The following is a 22,554-nucleotide window of genomic DNA, read 5'->3' on the forward strand; positions in this document are numbered from 1 at the left end:
CCAGCCCTAGGCAGGAGACCCCAGCCTGACCATAGGAACTAACTTAGAGAGCTCCCAAACCTTGTCCCTAAGCTGAGCCAGATCCCCAACTGCCATAACAACAACTGGAACAAGAGAAACCTTCCCACCATAGAGTCTGGTCCCACCACTGGGAGGACTCCCACAATCAACCCTTGGTGGGGTCACAGGGTCCATCATACTTCTTGTTAGCATGAATTGCCGTACCTACCTGTGTCCTAAACATAGCTCCAGGGGTGGAAACAGATGTCACCTGATATCTCATTGTGCTGCCTCATATTTTTTATGACAAAACAAATGCTCATCAGACAGACATCATCACCCTTTGTTACACCACATAAATGGAAAATCAGTAGCACAACAAAAGGTGGTATTACACTGATGCTTTATTGGGGTGGATGTTTATGCTCTGTGATGCTTTCTCTGCTCCTGCCATGAGTCTAGCTCCTAAACCGCATCCTAGCTGGGAGATCTACAGCCACAACACCCACTGGAGCAAGAGGAACCTTTCTATCCCAGAGGCTTCCCCCAACACTGGAGCCTAGTGATTAGGGACTCTCCTGACATGTGGGAAATATATGTTTTGAATCTCTGTCAACTTAGAAGAGCCTATTACCCAGGTCTTCTACCTGCCATTAGGTTTGTATGCTAAAAGTGGATACCACCACTAGGCCCATATGGACCCCTCAGAGGAAGAACTAGGTATACTGGGTCCTGGATTAAAAAAAAAGAGCTTAGAGTCCAATAAGCCCAGATCTTCAAAATACTTTAGAAGGTAGGGAGACCGAAGTGCCAGATCTTCAAAGTATTTTGATATTGTTGGTTGAAAGATATCACAAGAACTTAATGCAATTACTATTTGATGGATAGAAATGTTGAACTTCTGACTCCACACTTCACATTAACTTCTATCCATAAGTCTGGGCAATAATATTTGAGTTATAGCCTCTGACAGAGCTGAAATAGTGCAAATGCCACTAAACCTTGACAAAGGCAAATTTTAGAAGACTAGTACCTTCAGCAAGCAGTATTCTCAAATGTATTCTGGGTTAATAAACTCATTTGTGCTTGGCTTTATTGCTTTGGTAATACAACAGCATAGTAAAAATGGCTTTTTACTGAAAAAATATTTGAATGGATTATTTTGATATAAGTAGCAACAATTCCAGTTCTGGCTAAACTGGATACATTTCCTTTAATCTTATGATGAATCATACACATATCTTTTTAAATCAACATGACAGATTGCTTACTATATCTCCACACATGGATAACTTAAGAGCAAGTTATAATTTTCATTGTACCTGTTTATTTAGCTGTCAGTCTGAAGAACGTTTAACTGAGCTATAGGTATTATTACAATATTATTTAAAAATGAACTAAAAACTCCTTTAAACAGTAGTGATAGGAGAAATAATGTTTCCCAAGGCAGCAACTGAACTGAGCCCTTTGAGAGTCTGCTGACCATATCTGTATATATCTTCCCTACACACCACTGGTATTAGAAATGCAAGTAGCTTCTTATTGAAACTACCTCTCAGCCCATGAACAGTCTTCTAATAAACTTGTACATTTAGACTAAAGAGATAATAAACTGTCATGCAAAGCTAATGATTTTAAATGATAGTGATATAAATAAGAACTATTTATGCTGAATAAGCTTTATGGTCTGAAGCATAATGACGCAAACCCATTTTTATTCTTCGAAAGATGCATACTCCCCATCTACGATGATGAACCTGAGACAAAGTTAATTTACATCTTATTGTTTATAAAACAGTACAACTGCCTCTTTGCCAGGAACAATAGCTAGGTCTTTTTGGCTACTCCTTGAAGTAATTATACTGTATGGCTTTGGGAAGCATCTCTGCTCAAGAAATGGATCAATAAAACAATGCGAATTCATTTTTTGTCAACTCTTATTTCCCCTCCTCCTAGCCCTTGAGAATACATTGCTGCAGTCAGTCTGGTCTATTTTTAATGTTATCTATTCCTTTGGCATTTTAGAGCATCCATCCCTGTAGTATCTAGGTACCAACGGGCTTCTAGTGTAACTTACAGAATATCATCATCACTATTAGCTTATATCTCTGCTAAAGGATGAAACAGTTGTCAGATACTCTACACAGAAGATTGGAAGGCTTTAATCAATTTTTACACTATTTACTAAGCTTATTGTTCTTCTCTTCAAGTAAACATAGAAAAAATACATCTAATATTTGACTCCTATTTCTCAGTGTGAATATATCCTTTTGCTTGAAAAATCAATTTTTTTTCCTGAAACAGAAATGATGGTGACACTTACGAAAGACATCTCCTCTTAGGCTTTGATCTTGACCAATCTGGTTTTCAAACCCTTCTTGTTCTTCTTCCTCTGCCTTATCTACTTCTTCCTCTTCTCTAGCATCTTCACTTTCTTTTTTTTCATCCTGGGCTCCACCAATGTAAACACCACCTTCGTAGTCCAGTGACTGCAGGTGCAGCTTGGGAGCTGGTTCTGGGATCACATTCTTGATTTCTTCATGTTTTTTCACACTGTTTTTGCGTGAAAGGAGTTTCTTGATTGTGTCCTTGATGACTCCAGGGATTCTCGGTATTTCCTTCAGTGAATTTTCAGGAATAACTAGAACCAACAATGAAATATAAAACAAATATTTGAATGTTACCAGTCCACTCAAGGACTATAGGACTTTTCAACTAAGGATGCAAAATCTTTTAAGATGCTGGGTGGCCAAATTCTTTTCTATCATATACAGGTGCAACTGCATGTGGAGCTAAATCTGCATACACTAACAGTGAACTAGACCCACAATACATACAACCATCTCCTATTGTTTAATTACAGATTCATGGATTACAGAACCAGAAGGGACCATTGTGATCAAGGCTTCTCCTTCGTAACACAGGCCTTAGGACTTCCCTGAATTAATTCCTGCATGAATGAGGACATATCCTTTGGGGAAGAGGGAAAGAAATTAATCCGTTTAGGATTAATTGCTGCAATCAAGAGTGAATCTCAGAAAGTTCAGATAGGCAGTTAATATTTCAGAAAGCTCATCAAAGCATGTATCTATACTCCACATTGATCTTTAGACTGCCGCTGAAACACTCACTCTTCATTCTCTGTGCTTACCTCTGCTCTTTGTGCTCCAAAGAGGTGGTGAAAAATCTGAGAGTTCCCCTCTTCCCTCCACGCTTGAGATTGCCACAAAATAAAATGTACAACAAGAAAATGGGGAATTTTTGAAGCAATATTGCGGAAACAGACCTATGGGGCTGGGACTTTTAGCAGGTCACAAATTGAATATGAGTCCCAATGTGATACAGTTACAAAAAAGGGCAGATGTCATCCTAGGATGTATTAAAAGGAATGATAGTATTTTCTCACATACCACACGTTCCCAAGTAAGACATGCAACTTATTTTTGGCAAGGCTGAATGAAGGGGGGAAAAAAAAGATTTTTAAGCATCAGCTGTACTAGTGACTATAGTTAGAATCTGGGTTAGGAACAAAGATTGGAGGGTCAGGTATTATTTTTATGTCAGGGGCTATTGGGCTATTAAGGACCCACCTCTCAAACTGAAGTGTAGGACATATTTTCATGGTCATCCCCAGATGCTAACAAGACCTGAGCAAATCTAAGGCCCTTAGAGAAGAATACTTCCTTGCATATAGACTACTCATATCAGTGGGTCAGTAGACTTTTAAAATGGCTTTTATAATTGAATTTTGAACAGCATTTGGGGAGGGCAAAAGTAACTGACAATGAAATATCCTGCAATGTAAGGCTTTCCCTCCATGTTCTGTTGCTTTGCTGTTATGTAGCTAGAGAGGAATGTGTTGCTGTTTTAGCTTTGCCATGATTTTTAAGTTAATTTTTGAGCTGGCAGTAAGGGCATCTTTTTCTTTGCTTGTGTCTGTGTGTCTAATTTTATATATATGGGAGTACCAGAAACATCACCAATGAAGAGAAGTGTAATAAAATGAAATAAAATTAAAAAAAAAAAATCAAATCAAATAAAATCATTAGCTGTGTAATTTAGGAAGAGGAGAAAATTCCCGAGATTACATTTGCTCTCATTTACCAAGTTGCTATTAGTTTGAATTTGCCCCACATTCCTTAAACCGTAAGTGGCTACTTTTATTTTTAGTCAAGAATCCCTCTGAAGCCATTGAGCACACCAAGACAGACTGCTTTGAGCTGTTCAGATTTTACAAGGCTGCAGCTGCAGGTTATACAGCAAGCCTGTGCCAATAAAAATAAATCAAAATTGCACATTTTATTTTTTTCCCTTTGAATAATGCTTTTGGGCTAGTTTGCCAGGTGCCTGCACATCAAGATTTTGCTAATGTGCTGCTTAGTGAGCCTTCCCTCTGGAGGATGGTGTTATGAAGAATATATTGTATTATCTTGTCGATGTGGTTCATGAACTCTTTACTCAGAACACAAAAAGAAAAATTATCAGGAAAACCCCATTCCCAACATATTTCCCCTTGACAATCAGTAACATGAAACTTCAGGCTTTTAATAAAGAGGCTGTGGACGTTTCAAGCCAAGGCTGACTGCCTAGCAAACCTGAACATCTGCTTTCAGTTTTTTCCTTTGAAGTCTTCCTATTCAAATGAAAAATTTGTACAGTCCAACACTGTAATGTCCAAAAAACAGCCTTGTGTTAAGCAAACCAGCCTGAAGATATGAAAAAATATAGGACTGAAAGTGAACAGTCCACACAGGCCTGCAGATTTTGGTTTGTTATCATGTCATGAAAACCTGCATGTTTTCATACTGTCATCATGGGTGGATGGATACTGTGCTATAGACAGATTTTGGAGATGAAATCAGCAACCCTCTTTCCAATATGTCTGCTGTTAGGTAGCCCAAGGTCTATTAACGTTTCTTTTCTTTCACTGTCAATCACAGCTTGAGGACTCCTTCCCAAGACATCGAAAATGTCACATACAAGATGTACAGAAGTCAGAGTTTGCCAACTTCCACCTATGGACATTATGGGAAAGAGCAGTATACACGATGCTAAGCCTAAGAATTTGAAATCTTTAGAAAAACTCACTATATAATCCTACATGCATTATTAACAAATATTAATGCATTATTTGTGGGTCATACTGACATTTTAAAACAATGAAAACAAATTCATTTTCCCCTGCCATTCTTGAAACGCCTCCTGCCTGGAAGCGTGCGGATTACCGTCTGTTGTTCTTTGATATTTTGTGTTCATAATCATCACTACTTAAAAATGTATCACGTTTTTTTCAAGTCATGTTAATTATTTCAATCAGAAAGAATAAAACAAAACGGTCCTACAAGCAACCATATATATCTGGGTTTGTGCTCCAGGGGTGGCCGGCACATCCCCTAGTGGCCATGCAACCCTTACCCTGGCTCCAGATTTAGGGTGCCCTCCCCCTCACTTGCCCACAATGCCTTTGATGTAATTGTTTGATTGGAAGGGAGACTGTCTATTAGGGCCTAAAGCGAGCTCCAGTTCCTCTAGATGCCAGGAGCCTCCAAAGCCAGACTGCCCCTTCTGGCTCAGGGCCTGTGTTTATATACCGCCCTGGCCATGCCCCCTGCTGGCCATATGCCTCCCTGAGCTGCTGTACGTTTCTTGATTCAGCTTGCAGACTCAGCCTCAGGGGGACATATTGCTGCTGGATCTTGCTGTGCTTCTACGCAAGACTCTGGTAGGTGCTGACATCAAGCAAACCCCCCAGTACCTGTCCCTTAGCAGCCCATAATAGGCAGCTTTCCCTGCCTGAGGCTCTCTCTGCTGCTTGTTCAACCCTTAAGGTACCAGAAGCCTTCGGCTCTCTGTTACACTATACCAGTGATAGATAATACCTAAAAGTGGGTCCTTTTTGTCCATGGTTTTGTGTAGCCTTAGAAGACTAAGGAAATAGGTTGGCACTGGGTGGCTTATGATTAGGATGAGAAGCTGAGTTGGAAAGAATGAATACAGAGCAGCTGCCACTTCCAGATCTTTCTTGTGTACTATAAAAAAGGGGAAGGGGATGTTCATGAGAGCTAGAAGATAGACATGGACATGTGTTTCATTATCTGACAAGTGGCCCATGGACCTGGACTGCCATCATCTGAAGCTTTGAATGTAAGAAACAAATTCTAGTAGAAGAATAATTACTGCTAATTCTTATAGGCTACACATTGTTTCTACCCAGACACCTAATGTAACATTAGAACAACTCGTGGTTGAAAATCCTGAGTTCAGTTTATAAGACAAGTATACAGCTCTTTTACATAAAAGCATCCATCTACTTTCACTGTCATAACTGGAGGTTGTCCACAACACTAAATTATGCTTAATATATGAATAGGGCAAAGAGCTATTGCACAAAATGAAGAGTTATTGAGTAAAGGATCACAATAGTAATTTTAAACTGAATTCTAAGAATGATATGGTTAATAAAAGACATTATTTCTGTTGAACTTTCTTCTCAGGGTATTTTGCAAAAGAAAATGGTGCATGAAATTTCTACCTTCAAGCCTAACACTATCTTTTCATTACTACCTTGGTATTTCATGCAAAGAAAATTAATTAAAAGACTTGTTTCATATTTTCACAAGAATTATTACTACTTCTGTAAACTCTTGAAAACCTATTCCCAAATATAAGGCTGAAACACACACAGTAGTGTATGGCAGGGGAAATGTACATTGTCAATACATAATCATAAGGCAGGAAATGTATATGCCTGACAAAAGCACTGGATTGGAGTAAGATGAAGGCCAGATGTGAAACTGGTAAAGACACCCTTGGGGGAAAGTGAAAGGGTTAAACCTTTGTAGCTTCTTACAGGAAAAGTATGCTAGAGGCTGTTCAGAAGCCCACACCAACATGCTATTCATGTCTGCTTGCTGAGTGGTAAATGCGAGTCTGAAGACCCACAGAGAGATAGTATTTATGTATTTGATATTCTGTGTTGTTCACTGTTACAGCAATTTCCCACTATCTCAGTATCTAGATAGCTAGATCACAAAAAACCCCAAAATCTGCATTTTACATTAACTAACTTCTTAAATTATTTGAGCAATGTTAGGTTATTTAGCCACAAGAGTCTCATTACAAGCAATGAGGGATATGTGGCTAACTTCGCATATAACAGTGCTTTGAAAATTAAGGATAAAGTTACAATTTCTTTTTCATGCATTAAAAAAATGGAATGCCATTGCAATGGACAATCACTCATAACAACTGCTGTCAAGGTCTAGTGATTCTTCTCTCCAACTGGATCACTGTTTTAAGACTAATTGTGCTGGGTAAACTAAACTAATAGGATCCTTTTGAAGTCATCTTCAAAACTCCCATTGATTTTAACAGAGTTAAGATTTCACCAAAGAGCATTTAGGACTGTTAATCTACTTTACTCTCAACTGTTACCCAAGTCTCTCTTAGCATCATGATTTCTAAAATTTCCTTATCTTGAATATATGTTTCTTTAACTATAGTTGCATACATTTTTCCACTGGCACCTTTATTTTGGTACTTTCTCTGCAGGCTTTTAATTTCTATAGTTTTATTTGTATTGTTTCTTTCTTTCGTTCCTGTCTCTTCTGCATTTAATATAATTTGTAAATGTAATTAGTGTGCCTCTTATTCTGTTTTCTAGATTAATAATCTTCAATAAAGACAGAACATGAGAGTTTTGTAGTAAAGGCTCTCAAACTGGCAAGGAGTTGGAGCAGATGATCTCGTAGAACTTTTTCCCTCCGATACTGATGATTTTATAGGACTAGCTCTTTTTGAATATGTCATGGTCTCTCCACAAATATATTAAACTTGTTCTAATTTAAGTAACTTTTAAAAAGTGCAATAGAAGGCAGGTTTACATTTGAAATATTCATGTTTAAGCAATAATACCTTTCACTTAGACTGATCCAAAAAAGAGATTATTTCCATTTTGAAATTTTAAACTTATCATTGAAAAAATATTTTTTTTGTTAAGAAATTTATCATAAAAAATGAAACCTTTTAGCATTTTTTAATTTAACCTTTCTGTTTGGTTTCTTTTCAGTTTAATGCAACATTAAACTGAGTCAGCGTACGTCAATACACGACAGACTTGCCTATCAATTAGCTGTTCCAGTGCATCCTGGGAGGTATAATCTGGCCAGGAACCTGCTGATTCATAAATACGATGGGAATGAGGCACCTGGCCTATAATGCCCCAGAGACAGAAAATTTGTAATAAATATATTAGAGTTTGGCTAAAAGGTTTTCAGGTGTTCAGTTTTGAAAGAAAACTCAACATTCTCCAATGGAAAACAGGCCTATTTCATGAAAAGCTTCATTTAGTCAAAAACCCAATTATCCATGTAAATAGTTCCTCATGCAAAGGTATTCATTTCCTTTTGTCCCTGTATTTAGATTGCTTTAACATGCCCAGGATTATGACAGGTAGTAGAGACAATTTTAATCAATAAAAGTTCATAGAGCATTACCCATCATAGTTGCCACTTGCCCTGCTTTTCATCTCTGATAAACTTGACTTGCATGATTAACTGAATGTGCGAGCTTGCATTTCATAGCAGGTGTGAAGCTGCATCTTGATTTGACTTTGAGGTAGACAACATGTTGTAATGTAAATCTCTTAATTTGCAGCAAAAAGGCAAACATGTACAGCTGTCAACCACAAAGAGAGCTCAATATGTTTTGCTACAAGTTTCAATGGATAAACATAAATTGTTTACACAAATTTTTGACTTGTTGCCAACATGCTCTTAATCCAAATCAATATGACCAAAATCAGATTTTTTGCTTCATTCTGTCAGTGTAAATCAGTTTCATGTGGCACAAGTCAGACTTGTGTTTACTTGATGGAAAGGTACATCAATTCATGATGACGGGAAGGGAGAATATTAACATGTTATCTAGTTTTGATTTTGTTAGTGTACCATACTCATTGGAACTAAATACAGTTTTCCAAGGCTGTACACCATAATAACCATTTTAACATTAAGAAATTATTAGGCTGTGGGCAAATAGTGGGTGCAGTTCCCCTTGGAGTTGGTACCAGTGACTTCAAAGGGAGCTGCTGCCACCCTCTCCAGGTCCCAATTGAACTTAGCAAATTCTGACTTACATGAAATAAGGATTCTGGTGCATGAAATAAAAATCAGTATGTCTGTAAAGCACCTAGAACATAACACATGCTAATTATTCTGCATTAATGTATTACTGGAAGGCTTTTAGGTAACACTTACAGGAATAAGATGTTGGACACAATATAATATCACAGCACATCTCAGGATTATTAATAAGAATACCTATAACATATCTTAGTGACTAAACAGTAAAAGGACTGACTGCACACTGTGTGTGTGGACAGAAGGGAAGCTCATTTTCATTTAGTAGTAAGCAAACACATCTTCAGAGAATGTCCACAATATTCAGAGGACTGACTATAAGTGGCAATTGTTTAACACAAAAGTCAATCCTTTTTCCCCATCCTAGTTTTTCCTGAGCTTGCTTGCAGCTTTTCTGGAAAGGACTGGATAGTTCTCCCCAGGACCAGTCTCACACTCTGTGGAAAATTAGGCTTTTTTTTTTAAATGAACAGACAGAAAATAGATCAGACCAAATTCTGCTCTCCACTGTGGCTCCCAGGTATTAGAGGAGTAGCACTGGTGTAATGGAACAGAATTAGGTCAACAGATTATTAGTAGTATTATACATAAAAAGAGTCATATAATACACACACGCACCTCCCCCCCCCCACAAGGTGCAGTGTGATGCCCGAGTGCCCTGGGCACAGTGGTGCATAGGCAGGGCAGTGTCACTGGCTGAACTGCTGGTGGCACAGTAGTGGCTGGTCCAGTAACACAGCTGGTGCCCTGGTTGTCCCCCACACTTCATTACACTACTTCACATATATATGGATTCAATGGGGATTTGAACTACTATAGGCTGAGAATCACAGGCTTGATCATATAGACCTTTGTTAGAAAAAGTTCTAGAAACTATCAGTTGCTTGAAAAGAGATTGTATACCTCTTGTGCTCAACCATTACTTACCAGAACATTCAAGTCCATTTCCTCTATAGCCCTGCTTACATTTGCACTTGAAGGATCCCTGAGTATTGAGGCACTCTGCATGAAGGTTGCACTTGTGTGTATCTGCAGCACATTCATTTATATCTAGGAAAAAGAATCATTTACTGAAAAAAACCACTATATTGGAACCAGTTTCATAACAACCCACCTGTGTTTTTTGTGTCCTTTTGGCTAGTTTTAGCATTACTATTAGATCAAGACCATCTTGAAACCAGCCACGACAACAGAATAAATGGCCTTGAGACCCACCCAGGAATGAAATCACCTTTGAGCTTGACCCTACTCCGTGTAAAGTCACGAGCAGCTTTTGGTTAATGGTATCAGTGAGAGCAGAATTCAGAACTTTGTATATACCACAAAATTGGCCTTTAAGGCAGCTTAAATGCCCTTTTGCATCGCTTTAATGGTGTTGCTATTTATATGCTTGGTGGTGTATTCAGCTTTAAATGACTTGTAATGTAGCAAGGTAAATTCCTTCTGATGTGTTTTAGTTTGCTACCTAACAAAGTGCAAAAGTGCACGGGACACAGGAAGCTGACACACTTAGGGAAGCTCATGCTTGGTGGGCTTTCAGCACCCCATGCACAATCTCCACTGCCTTCTTCTGCTGCCAGCACACCCAGCTGCCCTTCTGCCACCTTGCCCAGGGGCAAGTCAGCTGTTCTTGGACGGTCCCAGGTGGTTGGGATGGTGCATGGGGTAGTGGATCCTACCTGCCTCTCCCGCAGTCAGGGAGGGGAGGCAAGCTGCTGGCAGGCTGCGTAGTCCCTGAGCTGCAGGGGACCCTGGTCCTTCCCTCCACGGTGGCAGCATCCCCCAGGTGGCACTTACTCGCTGGCGCCTGGCTTGGGCAGTCCCAGGGTGCACTACTGCTGCGGAAGGAAGCACTGGGCCCTGTGCAGCTCAGGGACTGCTCAGCCTACCAGCAGCTACCCCCTCTCCCCCTGCCCCCTCACTGCAGCAGAGGCAGGTAGGCTGGGAGAAAAAAAAAAAAAAAGGTTTGGGCCCCTTCACCCACATACATGCAACAGGGTTTAGTGCTCCCTAATTGAATCCAAGGTTTAAATTCAGGGAAAATTAAACCTCTGCTGCATAAACAAGCACCTTTAGACTCTAAGTATTGTTCTGCTAAGAGAATAAGTACGGCAGTGATTATACGCAGTTTCTTAGTTCCCAATTTGCCTCACAGCACCACTAAGTCTAACATCAACCATGTTGAAAGTCACAATCGCAGAACTGTGCCTTGAGACTGTAAGACTATACAGAAGCTACCTCATGTCCTTGTGTTTGTAAAATGCAAAGCATAGATATGAAGCTATAGTAAAAAAAATAAAATTATTAGGAAAACATTCAGTAAAATCCACTATGTTAAACTGATATCAGCATGTTTAAGCAACGACAGTAACTTTTATTTTCTCTGCTTCACTTGATTTTACAGAGTGGCACAAGGGCTTTTCTCATTACAACCCACATGAGGGAGCTGAGTTCTTATGCAAACCTTGTGCACACATGGAAAAGTTATGCCAGTATTAAATTATGCTGTCATAAGATGTTCCAACATAACTATTATTTCCATCTGCTCTGACACCGGTAGAAGTTGAGCAAATATGCTGTAATTTTAATCTTCTTCTGTTCAAGTTCACAGTTGTGCTTTAACTCATATATATCCATATAGGCACAGACAGATAGTTACATCAGAACAGCTGATGCATGTTATCAAAGGGCAAGCCCCTCGCTCTCTCCTTTTAAAATAATTTAAAGCCGTGTGACCACAGCCAAAGTTTTACACCCATTCATATTTTATTTAACCATGATTTATTAATAGCTGATAAAGGAAACGAGCAAAGAGACCTCCACCTCAAAAGTTAGTGCCAGTGAGATTCAGATTTACAAGTTTGACAGAGTTCTAGCTATTAACCAGGCCCATTAAACCTCATCATTTTCTCCTATGCACACATATATATCTGAAACTATAGGCTATTTTTTCAGTTTCAATTCTCTTGCAGGATTGAGTACAGCAGAAGTATAACCCAGACTTCAGCCTCCTGATCTGCTTTAACAATATCCCAAAACAAAACATGAGTATTCTCTTGTATGGATTTACTGTTAAATCCAGTTCCCTCTGGCCCTTGTGTACAGCATTATTAGAGCAATGTTTTACAATGCCTGCTCTAACAACTAAACTTTTGCCCTTTTTAAAAAAATCCTGGGGGTCAGTGGGAGGTACTAGTTAATGAAATGCAATGAGGGATATTAGTTTCATCTGTTTTTGCATTTGACGTGTGTAGGAGCTTCAGAGATGGTACCTGGATACTAAATGGATCTGCAAAATAATTAGAACCTGTAATTTCCAGGCAGCTATTTTTTTTCTTGCCTGTGCTACATATACACCTCGTTATAAACAGGCAGCGACATCAGGATTCACTTCACTGGTTAGATCAAAACATGACTATGTAAATATGGTTGTATACCATGCATTGTATGCCAGGAGAATACAAATAACTTTTCAAATAGCATCCTTAAATCGATCTGAATGCTCCCTTGCAGTCATTTGTTTCCTTGTCATTGCAGACTGCACTACAAACTACTGAACATCTTTTATGAAGTGCCTAATGAGGTCTTGGCAAGATAAGACACAAGCATTGCAGGTCCTATTGTAAATCATTACTGATATTAGTAAATGTAGCTTATCTGTCATCAGGCTATATATACAAACTACTCAGTATCCCAAGGAGACTTCAAACAAATTTTTTTTTTGAGCCATTCTTCCAAACAGAAGCCAATATATGTAAAGCAATGACAGGAAAAATGTATGTTGTAGGAAGGGGAAAAGACAAGCAAATCCAATTCCTACATCTTACCTATACAGCCATAACGGCCATTGGCATATTTCAGTTCATAACCAATCTGGCACTTGCAATAGTAGCTTCCGAAAGTGTTGACACATCTGCGGTTATAAGAGCAAATAGCTTTCCCAGTGGTGCACTCATCAATATCTAGGAGTGAAAAGGGAATTTGGTAAGGTCAAGGAGAAGACAAAGGTCAAGGAGGAAGCAAAAAGTGACAGTCATTTGCACAAGGGTCACAGTTTATTGAAGTCACAAGTTTCAAAATGTTTATGTTAAATAAAAAATGACCAGTGGCTTTTATACTTGGGGATTGTTTTGCATCTGGTTACATGAAATAAATGGAGACAGTTTAATCAATTTAATTGGGAACCTGGAGAGCTGCTATGTTAAATGATAGGCCATTGGAAAGACTGGCAGACAACAGCAATTCTTACCATTAGGGATAGTAGTTTGTCCCACAGTCAAGAGTTGGGTGGGAAGGGACTTCACAAATTCTGTGACTTCTATGCTCTGAGTAGAGGGAGGAAATGCCAGATGATATGATTTAAGAGAAACGGAGAGTCAGGGAAGGAAGAAAAAGCAAAATGTCTTTTGTTCATTTTCTTCCACTGCTCCTTGGAGGGCTAAATCATGAATCTATGAGACGGAAGTTCCCATTATGACTAGAATGCGAGTATACAAGCTGAGCCATAAATCCCAGGAGAGCAAACGGGACTTACCCTTTTTAATCAATGGGAGAGAGAGATCCTGAGTAGATATAGAAAGGCTGGAAAACCCGACAAGGAAAAAAGTTTGAGAATCAGTCCTCAAAACTGGTTTTAAGCGGTTAAATGTTACTAATTTCATTTTAGTAACAAACTGCACATGCCTGTACAACTGGACATGGTCTCTGAGTATGCTATGAATGCCTTGTTTTTAATTAGCATCTCTTTTTCCTTATAGCAGAGTGCAGAATGCCCACAGAGGAGGTCAGAAAGCAACATTTTCATAGATTTCTAGAGTTGGAAGGGACCTGGTAGATCGGGGTGGGCATTTATTTTGGGTGGAGAGCCACTTGATGAGTTTTGGCAAGCTGTCAAGGCCCACATAAGTAGCCCCACCCCTTCAGTTGCCCCACCCCCTGGTCCCCATCTTGGGACTGGCCATCCCATCCCTTGACCCCTGACCTTTGCCACCAGAAGCCCCACCCCCTAGCCTCTGACCTTTGTCCCTCCTTTTGCACAACTTACCAGGTAGCAAGGGGTTGTGACCCCTCTAACACCCTGCCCCAGCAGTGGGGTTTTAAGGGCATCAGACCTCCCCCAGAACTTTTGCCCTACCTGTGTCAGCTGGTCCAAAAGAAGGCTCTGCCGCTGCTTCTGCCGGCCAGTGCCAACCCAGCCAGGCTCCTCCCATCCCCAGCAGCATGTGGCTAAGCCAGCTCCTCACGTGCTGCTGGGAACGGGAGGAGCCCGGCTGGGTTTGCACCGGCAGCGGAGCTGTGTGGTGTTTGGGATGGGACAAGCCCGGCCGGAGCGGCAGAAGCTCAGCTGCACTTTCCCCTGCCTGCACCGGTCAGTCCCGAGTGGCACATGGCTCTGCCGCCGGTTCTGCTGGCCGGTGCTGACCCGGCCGGCCTCCTCAGTTCCCCAGCAGCATGTGGGAAGCTGGCTTCAGCTGCATGCTTGGCCAGACGGGACTGGCCTGGCTGGGGCTGCACCGGCCAGCAGAAGCGGCGGCGGAGCCGTGTGCCGCTCGGGACTGACTGGTGCAGGCAGAGGAAAAGTGCTGCTGAGACCCTGCCGCTCCAGCTGGGCTCACTCTGTCCCAAGCGGCACACGGCTCCGCCGCCACCTCCTTCCAGGTGCTCACTGGGCTGGAGCTGCGGCCCAGCTGCTGCTTCTCCTCCCCAGTGCAGGCCTAGCCCAACCCTGCACGGCCCGAGCGACACAGCACGGGGAAAGCCTGCCCAGGAGCCGCTTTCTTGGGCTTACCTGCAGGGCAGGGCCCTTTCCAGTCCCGTGCAGCAAAGCAGAACCCGGCCCAGACACTGTTTCCCCCCACCGGCGCCACAGGTTCTGGCCCAGCCCCCGCCCCTCAAGCTGCAAACCTGGCCTGAGCCAGGGGCGGGACGAGGCCAGCTGGGGCAGGCTGAGGTCAGGGTTAGCTGCCTCACAGCCAGAACCCAAGGAAACAGCCTGAGGTGCTGCAGCCAGCGGCTAGTACTGCTGGAGGCTTTTAGAGAGGCAACCACCATTACATGGGCTTTGAAGGGGCTCTGCAAGCTGGAAGAAAGTGCTTAGCAGGCCACATCCGGCCCATGGGCCGTATTTTGCCCACCCCATGGTAGATCATCGGGTCTAACCCCCTGCTTCTGCTTCCGCTTATTCCCAACTCTCCTGTCCCAGGAACTCCTCTGTGCACCCAAAGAACCACAAACAAGATAACCCTGGCAGACCCACCATATCAAACTGGGGTACCCTCACTGAAGAGCTATCAGGATTCACAGAAACTAGCCTGAAACCACTTGTCAATCAAAGAGCAAGTTTTATACAACTCACCAGAGTTCCTCAACAGAATCCAGAACATCGACCACCTCCCCAAGAAAGTCATATTTGCCAGCATGAATGTCACCAGCCTGTATACTAATGTCCCACACTATGAAGGCACAGTTGCCTGAAATACTTAGAAGAACATGGACTACACTCAGATTTCCAGCAAGTTGCACAAATCCTCCACATTATCCTCACCCACCACAACTTCACTTAACACTGTTATTGGTTTTATGGTTCATTGTAACCTACCTGATCCCTGAATTCTTCCCAAATATGAAAGGTGAGAAATACAAAACCTATCAAAAAAGAGGAGGGGCTAAGTGGGTGCATCTACTCAAGCGCTTTACTGTAGAGTTGATTAATTAGCACTGCAGTAAAGCATCACTACCTATACCTGTGCCCCAGAGCAGCTGACTGGCGCGAACTGCATTGGAGTTTATAACGTTGCCTTAATGGCATGTGTAAATGCCTCCAGTAATCAGCAATCAGGTACTTTTCTTCTGCTAAGAGTTTGTCTGCTATCCCTAAGAGTCTTTTTCCCTCTCTTACAACTGTTTCTTTTACTATGCTGTCTTGGTTCTCATTGCTCAGACCTGATGAAGAATGACTTGCATTTGAAAGCTTGTCTAAGTCTAACTCTATACAGTTGGTCAAATAAAAGATATCATCCTAAGAAATCCATGACTTTTGAAACATTCTGATGCAATTATTATATATAATACTATATTATACTATTACCTCTAAACCAGGGTTCAAATTATAGAGAAGCTTGAGAGGGATGAACCCCCCATAAGAGACAAGAACCCCCTCATGAGCTGTCAGCTTCTGGCCGCCCTACACCTTTCTAAACAGCGCAGGTGGTAGCAGCAGTGGCAGCTCCTTCTGGTTGCCACTGTAGCAGATCCCCCGCCTCAAAGAGTTGAAGTGTAATTCAATCCCTGCTCTAGACCATCCGTAGTCTTACCAGGATACACGAATATGCTTTGGATACAAGAATATGTTTTTCTGGAAAACTAGAGCTCAGGTTTCCAAACTGGAGTATACAGGGTTTAGTTAAGGACTGTACTTGGAATTAATTGTGAAGGTAAATATTAGCACACAAATGGTCAACTATCTGAGTTACGTGCATGGCTCAGAAATGTAGCTGGATCACTACTAATATTAAAGCCTGAAATTAACTTTGAGGGCCAAAAAAGCAGGTGTTCCTGTACCCAACAAAGAGATTAAATGTATATCTATTTATAGTACTTATATTCCTTTCACTATTTACTGTCTGAGCTTCTCCCAGTCTTTAATATATTTATTCCCATAATATCTCTGTGAAGTAGGAAATTGCTATTATTTTTGATTGTGTAGGAAAACTAAAGCCTTAGACACATGTTAATTTGTAGAGTGCTTTTTGTAGTACTACAGAAATAGTGCGTCATGGGATGTTCACACATTCAGGTCAGTGCTACGAATTCTCCTAATATCTACTTCAGGGGGTGATAAAAAACTGTTCCTTTGTTCCCGTGCCTCCTCAGGGGACCCTGTCAATGACAATCTACCCAGTTCCCCTTCCCCAGCAGGGGAGAGGACAGGCTTTTTTTGACAGCCACAGTTTCATTGCCCAGAGTGGTGATAGGTTTGTCTGATAGCATGCTCCTCCCAGCTCACTAGTGACCAGAGCAGTGGCAGAGCAAAGCTTGCCCCAAGAGACTGTCACGGACCCAATAGGTTTCTCTCCATCCTCGCTTTGAAAGGGAAGTGGGGAGAGCAGAGCACAGTGGGATGCTAGGGTCCAAGAGACTCCCTGTATCACTATATGCAGCTGTCCATGTGGTACATGTGGTGCTACAGAAAAGTTCTTCTTTGAAACAGGTACACTTTTCTAGTGCATCCGCCATTTTTGTGACACTACATAGCATGAATGTATACCCGCTGACTTTCTGTAGAGCTGAAGGTAGAGGTGTACACAGTGCTACAAATGTAATGTGACCACGGCCCAAATAACACGTCCACGGTCACATGAGGGGCACCTATACACAAGTGCAGAGGCTGCTCCAGTGTGGCAATTGCTGTCCTCCAGCAGCCTCCTGTGTCTTGTGTATCAGTGTCCTCATGCTTAGACTAGCAGCAGGGGCATTTTATCTAAAGCTCATCAAATGAGCTTTAGTTCAAGCACCCTCACCACCAGTTTTAAGCTTGGGGATGCAACAAACACAAAACAATAAAAATGGATGTAAGAAAAACTAATAGAAAGATTTAGGGCTTCTTCTAGACCTGTCTGCTATATTTAAATCCAACACTGCCTGAATGCCTAACTTCAAAAAGCTCTTAAATAATTCAAACAACTGTTAATAATAAAACTACAATGGGTGGCTGGATAAGAGAATCCCGCTGATACATTAAAAATGGGCCATCACATATTAATTTCATTTCTGAGCAGAGAAATAATATTCCCACCATAGCATGTTTATTGTTTGGAAGCTGAGCCAAGTATCCATATGGGTCTACTCTTAGCTCTTAAAAGTAATAAAATGCTCTCAGGTCATATGAAATTCATGTATGACTTGCTGTTGCAGCCGTGCGGCAAAAGATCAACTTATATAGTTATTGTCCCTCTTTAGAGCAGGGCCTATGGGTTCGTAAATAATCTTTTTCTTGAAAGGTTGTGCATAATTCTGTTTTTGCTAATAAAGTTAAAATTAATTTCTTGTCTGTTTGATATGTTAATTAAAACTCTCCATTATGCAAAATATTCTTTAGGCTGTAGAGTTCATTCATTTAAAATGTTTTGCTCAGCAACATCTGAAACTAAATAGCTACTGTTATGTCCCTGTTCCTCTGGGACATCCCATCCTAAGCTTTCTTTTCATAATCTACATGTGGATCCAAATTGCTTGTAGTGTGACAAGATACCACTGTGATTGATGGGTGCAATAAAAATGAGAAATAGTCCATATCATCTATATGTTAGAGGCATTTTAACAAGTAATAATATTTATAGAAGGGACAGTCTTTCTATTGTCCTGTCACCAACTGTAGGAAATAACATTTTCTCACTTTTTCATTTCAGTTTTCAAAAGTTGCCTAACTAGACTAGAAGTTTTACAAATTTTTCATTAAAAGTATTTGAGAAATTTCTGACCACTTTCCCCCTACAAAATGCTTATTTGTTAAACAGAAATGGTATGATTTGGTTTTGGTATATTTTCCAACCCAAAAGAAATGTTGAAATTTTTTCTAAATTGTTAAGACATCACATTCCAATATCTTTTAATGCAAATTTTAGGTTTTAGCTTTGAAGAGGGTTTTCATGTCAAGTTGTACTGTAAACTAAAAAAAGAAAGGCCAAACTAGAAACAAAATATTGGGATTGAACTGAACCAAAATTCTATTCAGTTTTCCAGTTTGGGAATAAACTTAAGGCCTTTTGTCCTTAGTCTTTCAGTCATCCCTAACAGTGAATCCCCAAATTCTGTGAAGCAAACATTGTGTACTGAACATCTCCATTGTGGACTCAGCTGTGGTTTAGTCTGGAGCAAGGGGCCATGTTTTATTATGCTGGTCTATGTGCAGTCTTAATCCTATGATTCCCAGTCTACTACTTCTGTTAAATTTGTAACATGGGGAATTATAAGTTCTCTACATTATGCAATTAACCTACATGTCCAGTGTATAAGTCAGTGCACTGACAGTGTAAAGCTAAAGCTCTGTTCACTTCCTGGTATGAGCAGCCCACATGTGTGTACAGGAATAAAGGGTAAAATAGACCCCTGACCCCGCTGTCCAGCTGTGTAAGCCTGGCCACAACCTGGTAGAGGAGAACACTGTTTCCTGTTTTCTCTTTTTTAAGGAGATGATATAAATATGACTCATTCAACAATCTTAAACATTTCTTCTGATTTGAAAAGCAATTTAAACATCATGACACGTATGTTCTGTTCTGATCCTGTAAAATTTCAAAGCCATGTAGATATATGATGCATCTCTGAGCAACAGCAACCCCAGCCTTCAATCGGTATGTAGTTTAAGGCTGTTGATAATTGGGACTGCTGAGTTTGCTACGTGCTCTGTATTCTGTGGAAGAGTCCTGATTTTGGCAGGTTCACTCAACATCCAGAAAATGATCAAAGTTGTTTAAAGATGTTCATTTAAGTTCAGTAAGAAATAGCCCTTGCCCTTTTAGGTTTCACAATGTGTGGTCTTGCCTTATATTATAGCACTGAACTGAGAAATCAGATTGCAACAGAATAAGTCCACAATTGCAGTTTCACATAACAACTCCCTAGACAATGTGACATTAAGGCAAGGCCTCTATACCCTGCAGCAAAAATCAGATGAGTTGTATTTACAATGTACAGTTCATATAACACAAAAAATACATAGTTCCATTTTCTGGCAGGAATTTTTCTGTCTAACCATATAAGGTAAATTGAAAGAATTGGTATTTGATTTGAGATGGAAGCTATTCTTTCATTTAATATCCCAAACTATGTTAAAATAAACACTCTGACCCTACCACAAAAGAAGCATTCATTTGTAAGGGATGGGACTGGCCATAGAATAAAACTATAGTGTCCTTTAATATTCAAAATAGCATGGATAATTACGTTGAAAAATAATATAAGGCTCTAACCTGGAGCCTACAGGAAGAGCTCAATACTAATTAGTTTTGCCCCAGCTTCAGTTCAAAGCCCTTTAAGATGTAGGACTTGTTCTAAATCAGGGGTGGGCAAAGTCTGGCTCCCAGGCTGGATCAGGCCCATGGTAGACTCCATTTCCCAGCAGCCCCTGCCTGTATCATTGTGGCAGGTTTCCATGGAGACCCCAGGAGTGGCAGGACTGTGACAGCTTGGGGCCAGGGTTTCCATGGAGGCTGGCCCCACCAGCACTGGCAGGGCACACAGCTGGGTGGGGAGCTGCTCCGGGGCTAGAAACTTGTGGCAGTGGCAGCATGCTCTGGAGCCTGGGCAGAACTGCGATCCACTGCCCACATGCCCCATGCCCTAGACAGGGGTGTGCAGGCAGTGAATCGCAGCTCTGCCTTGCTCCAAACCATTGTCACCCATGCAAAATCCCATCTCCAGCCCTGGAGCAGCTCCCTTCCCACCTGGGGCCAGTCTCCATGGAAACCCTAGCTCTTGGGTCTTCCACAAAAACCTGCTGCAGTGATGCGGGCAGGGACTGCTGGGAAATGGAGTCCGGCCACCGGTCAGACCTGCCATTTTGTCCACCTCTGTTCTAAATGGTCCTGTAGAAAACAAATTTAGAAGGGAAAAATATAACCCACTAAACATACCTATACATGTTCTTCCATTAGGTCCCAACTGAAGTCCGGTTGATGGACATAGACACCGCACATCCCCTTTGATTTCTTCACATCCATATTGACAGTTCACCATGGCACATGTCCTGGAATCTGGCAATAGAAGTGCTCGTTAGACTGGAATCAGACTAACCCATTTACTAAATTAGCTTTACATTTAGCAAAACAAAATACTCCCATTGTTCTTAACAACTATTCATTAGGAGCTGTGTGAATATTTTTGTAAATAAATAGAATTATATCAAGGAAATACCGGATTCATCATTCAATTCACCCCCTATTGGGAACAACCCACTAAAACCTGAATATTAGCCAGTTGTTTGTGTTAAAAGATTTAATGATTTAATGTACAGAAAAAAGGGGGGACAGACTTACTTAGTCTATAAGGTGCGTATCTACCCTGCTTTCTGCCTGACTTCAGATTAACACAACTAACTAACTAACTCTTTATGAGAAATATTGCCTCTTTCGGAATCTGAAAGTATATAAACAAGCCAAATGTATGCATATGTGCATGAATGTAATATATGCTTCTTGAATGCATAGGTTACATACTCCTGTTAGATTTTTTCTTATGCTAAAATTCATTTTCATTTTTCTCATGCTAAAATCATTTGTTTACTCTCTGAAGAGAAGTGAGAAGTATCACTGAAGTCACTGAAGCATAGTTGAGAACACTCACCATGGCACTATATAGAAAAGATCAACAAATCTGAGGGATAATTAATACTATTTCAGAACATAAGACAACTTTACAGTGACAAAGGACAGAAAGAAATTCTCTAGAACATATTATTCTACAGTTGTCTGTGATGGACTAGATGGAGCGCTAGCCTGATCCCACATAACAATTCTTACCAAACTTAGATAGTGGGTTTAATACAGCAGCACTTAACCTCTGGCCCACAGCACTGTCTCATCTAGCCCCCAGCGCTCCCAACAGGTCTGAAATTTGGCAGTAAGGAGCACTGCTCCCACACTGCCGTATTTCTTAGCCCCAGAGGCCAGATGACATGACTCTGTGTGCTGAATCAGTTTGGCATGCAGAGACAGGGATGTGGACCTAACTCAGCACATGGACTGGGAACTGGGCAGTGGAATCTATCTGGTATGTGCAGGGCCAGGACAGAAGGCTTGATCCAGTGTGTGGGGCTAGGACCAGGCCAATGGACCCAATCTATTGTGTGTGAGGCCAGGGCCAAGATGGTGGACCCAATCTGGTATGCAGGGTTGAGACTAGGGTAGTGGGCCAAATTCAGCATGTGGGACCAGGGCCCAATGCAGTCTGTCAGGCTAGGACCATGCATAGCAATATGCCCAGGTGCCAATCTTGCACCAGATTGGGCCCATGGACTGAGCCTGTGAACCGGATCCAGCTCCCATACCACCCCTGCACCGCTCATCCAGTCCACAGCTTGGAAAGGTCTAGGCACCAGTGGTTTAATACAGTCCTCTGACATTTTTATTTTGTGAACTGCTTTATAATGGAGACATTCTTTTCTTCTTTACCTCTCCTCCTAGCTCTATAGTTCTTAATACTAATTTACATATGTGTCTATTCCTCCTAAAGAAAAGGGACCTACTGAATGTAGCTGTGGAGATTTGTATCCCTGAAGATTTCATCCCCCCAGAATTTCACCCATGCTGGCTTCCAAAAGCCAGTGACCTCAGTACTAACTGGGCAAGTAAAAATAAGTCTTGTGGTCTTAACTGAAATGAAACTACAGTAGTCTCACAGAAGTGCTACTTCATTT

The 22,554-nt window shown here is 41.2% G+C and overlaps 1 protein-coding gene across 1 annotated transcript in view; it reads right to left on the bottom strand.

Annotated features, from left to right (window-relative positions):
* The window catches only part of EGFL6 (EGF like domain multiple 6), a 69,249-nt gene that overhangs the window by 21,007 nt on the left and 25,688 nt on the right, over nt 1-22,554 (bottom strand). Inside the window, exons 5-8 of the mRNA XM_019529317.1 lie at nt 20,774-20,893; nt 12,968-13,102; nt 10,068-10,190; nt 2,324-2,641 (exon numbers count right to left, since the gene is read on the bottom strand). Of these exons, the coding sequence (XP_019384862.1) occupies nt 2,324-2,641; nt 10,068-10,190; nt 12,968-13,102; nt 20,774-20,893 (696 nt within the window). The remainder of the gene's footprint in view (nt 1-2,323; nt 2,642-10,067; nt 10,191-12,967; nt 13,103-20,773; nt 20,894-22,554) is intronic.

This window comes from Crocodylus porosus, unplaced genomic scaffold, assembly GCF_001723895.1.
Source record: "Crocodylus porosus isolate Cpor-Errol unplaced genomic scaffold, CroPor_comp1, whole genome shotgun sequence".
Lineage (NCBI taxonomy): Eukaryota > Metazoa > Chordata > Crocodylia > Crocodylidae > Crocodylus > Crocodylus porosus.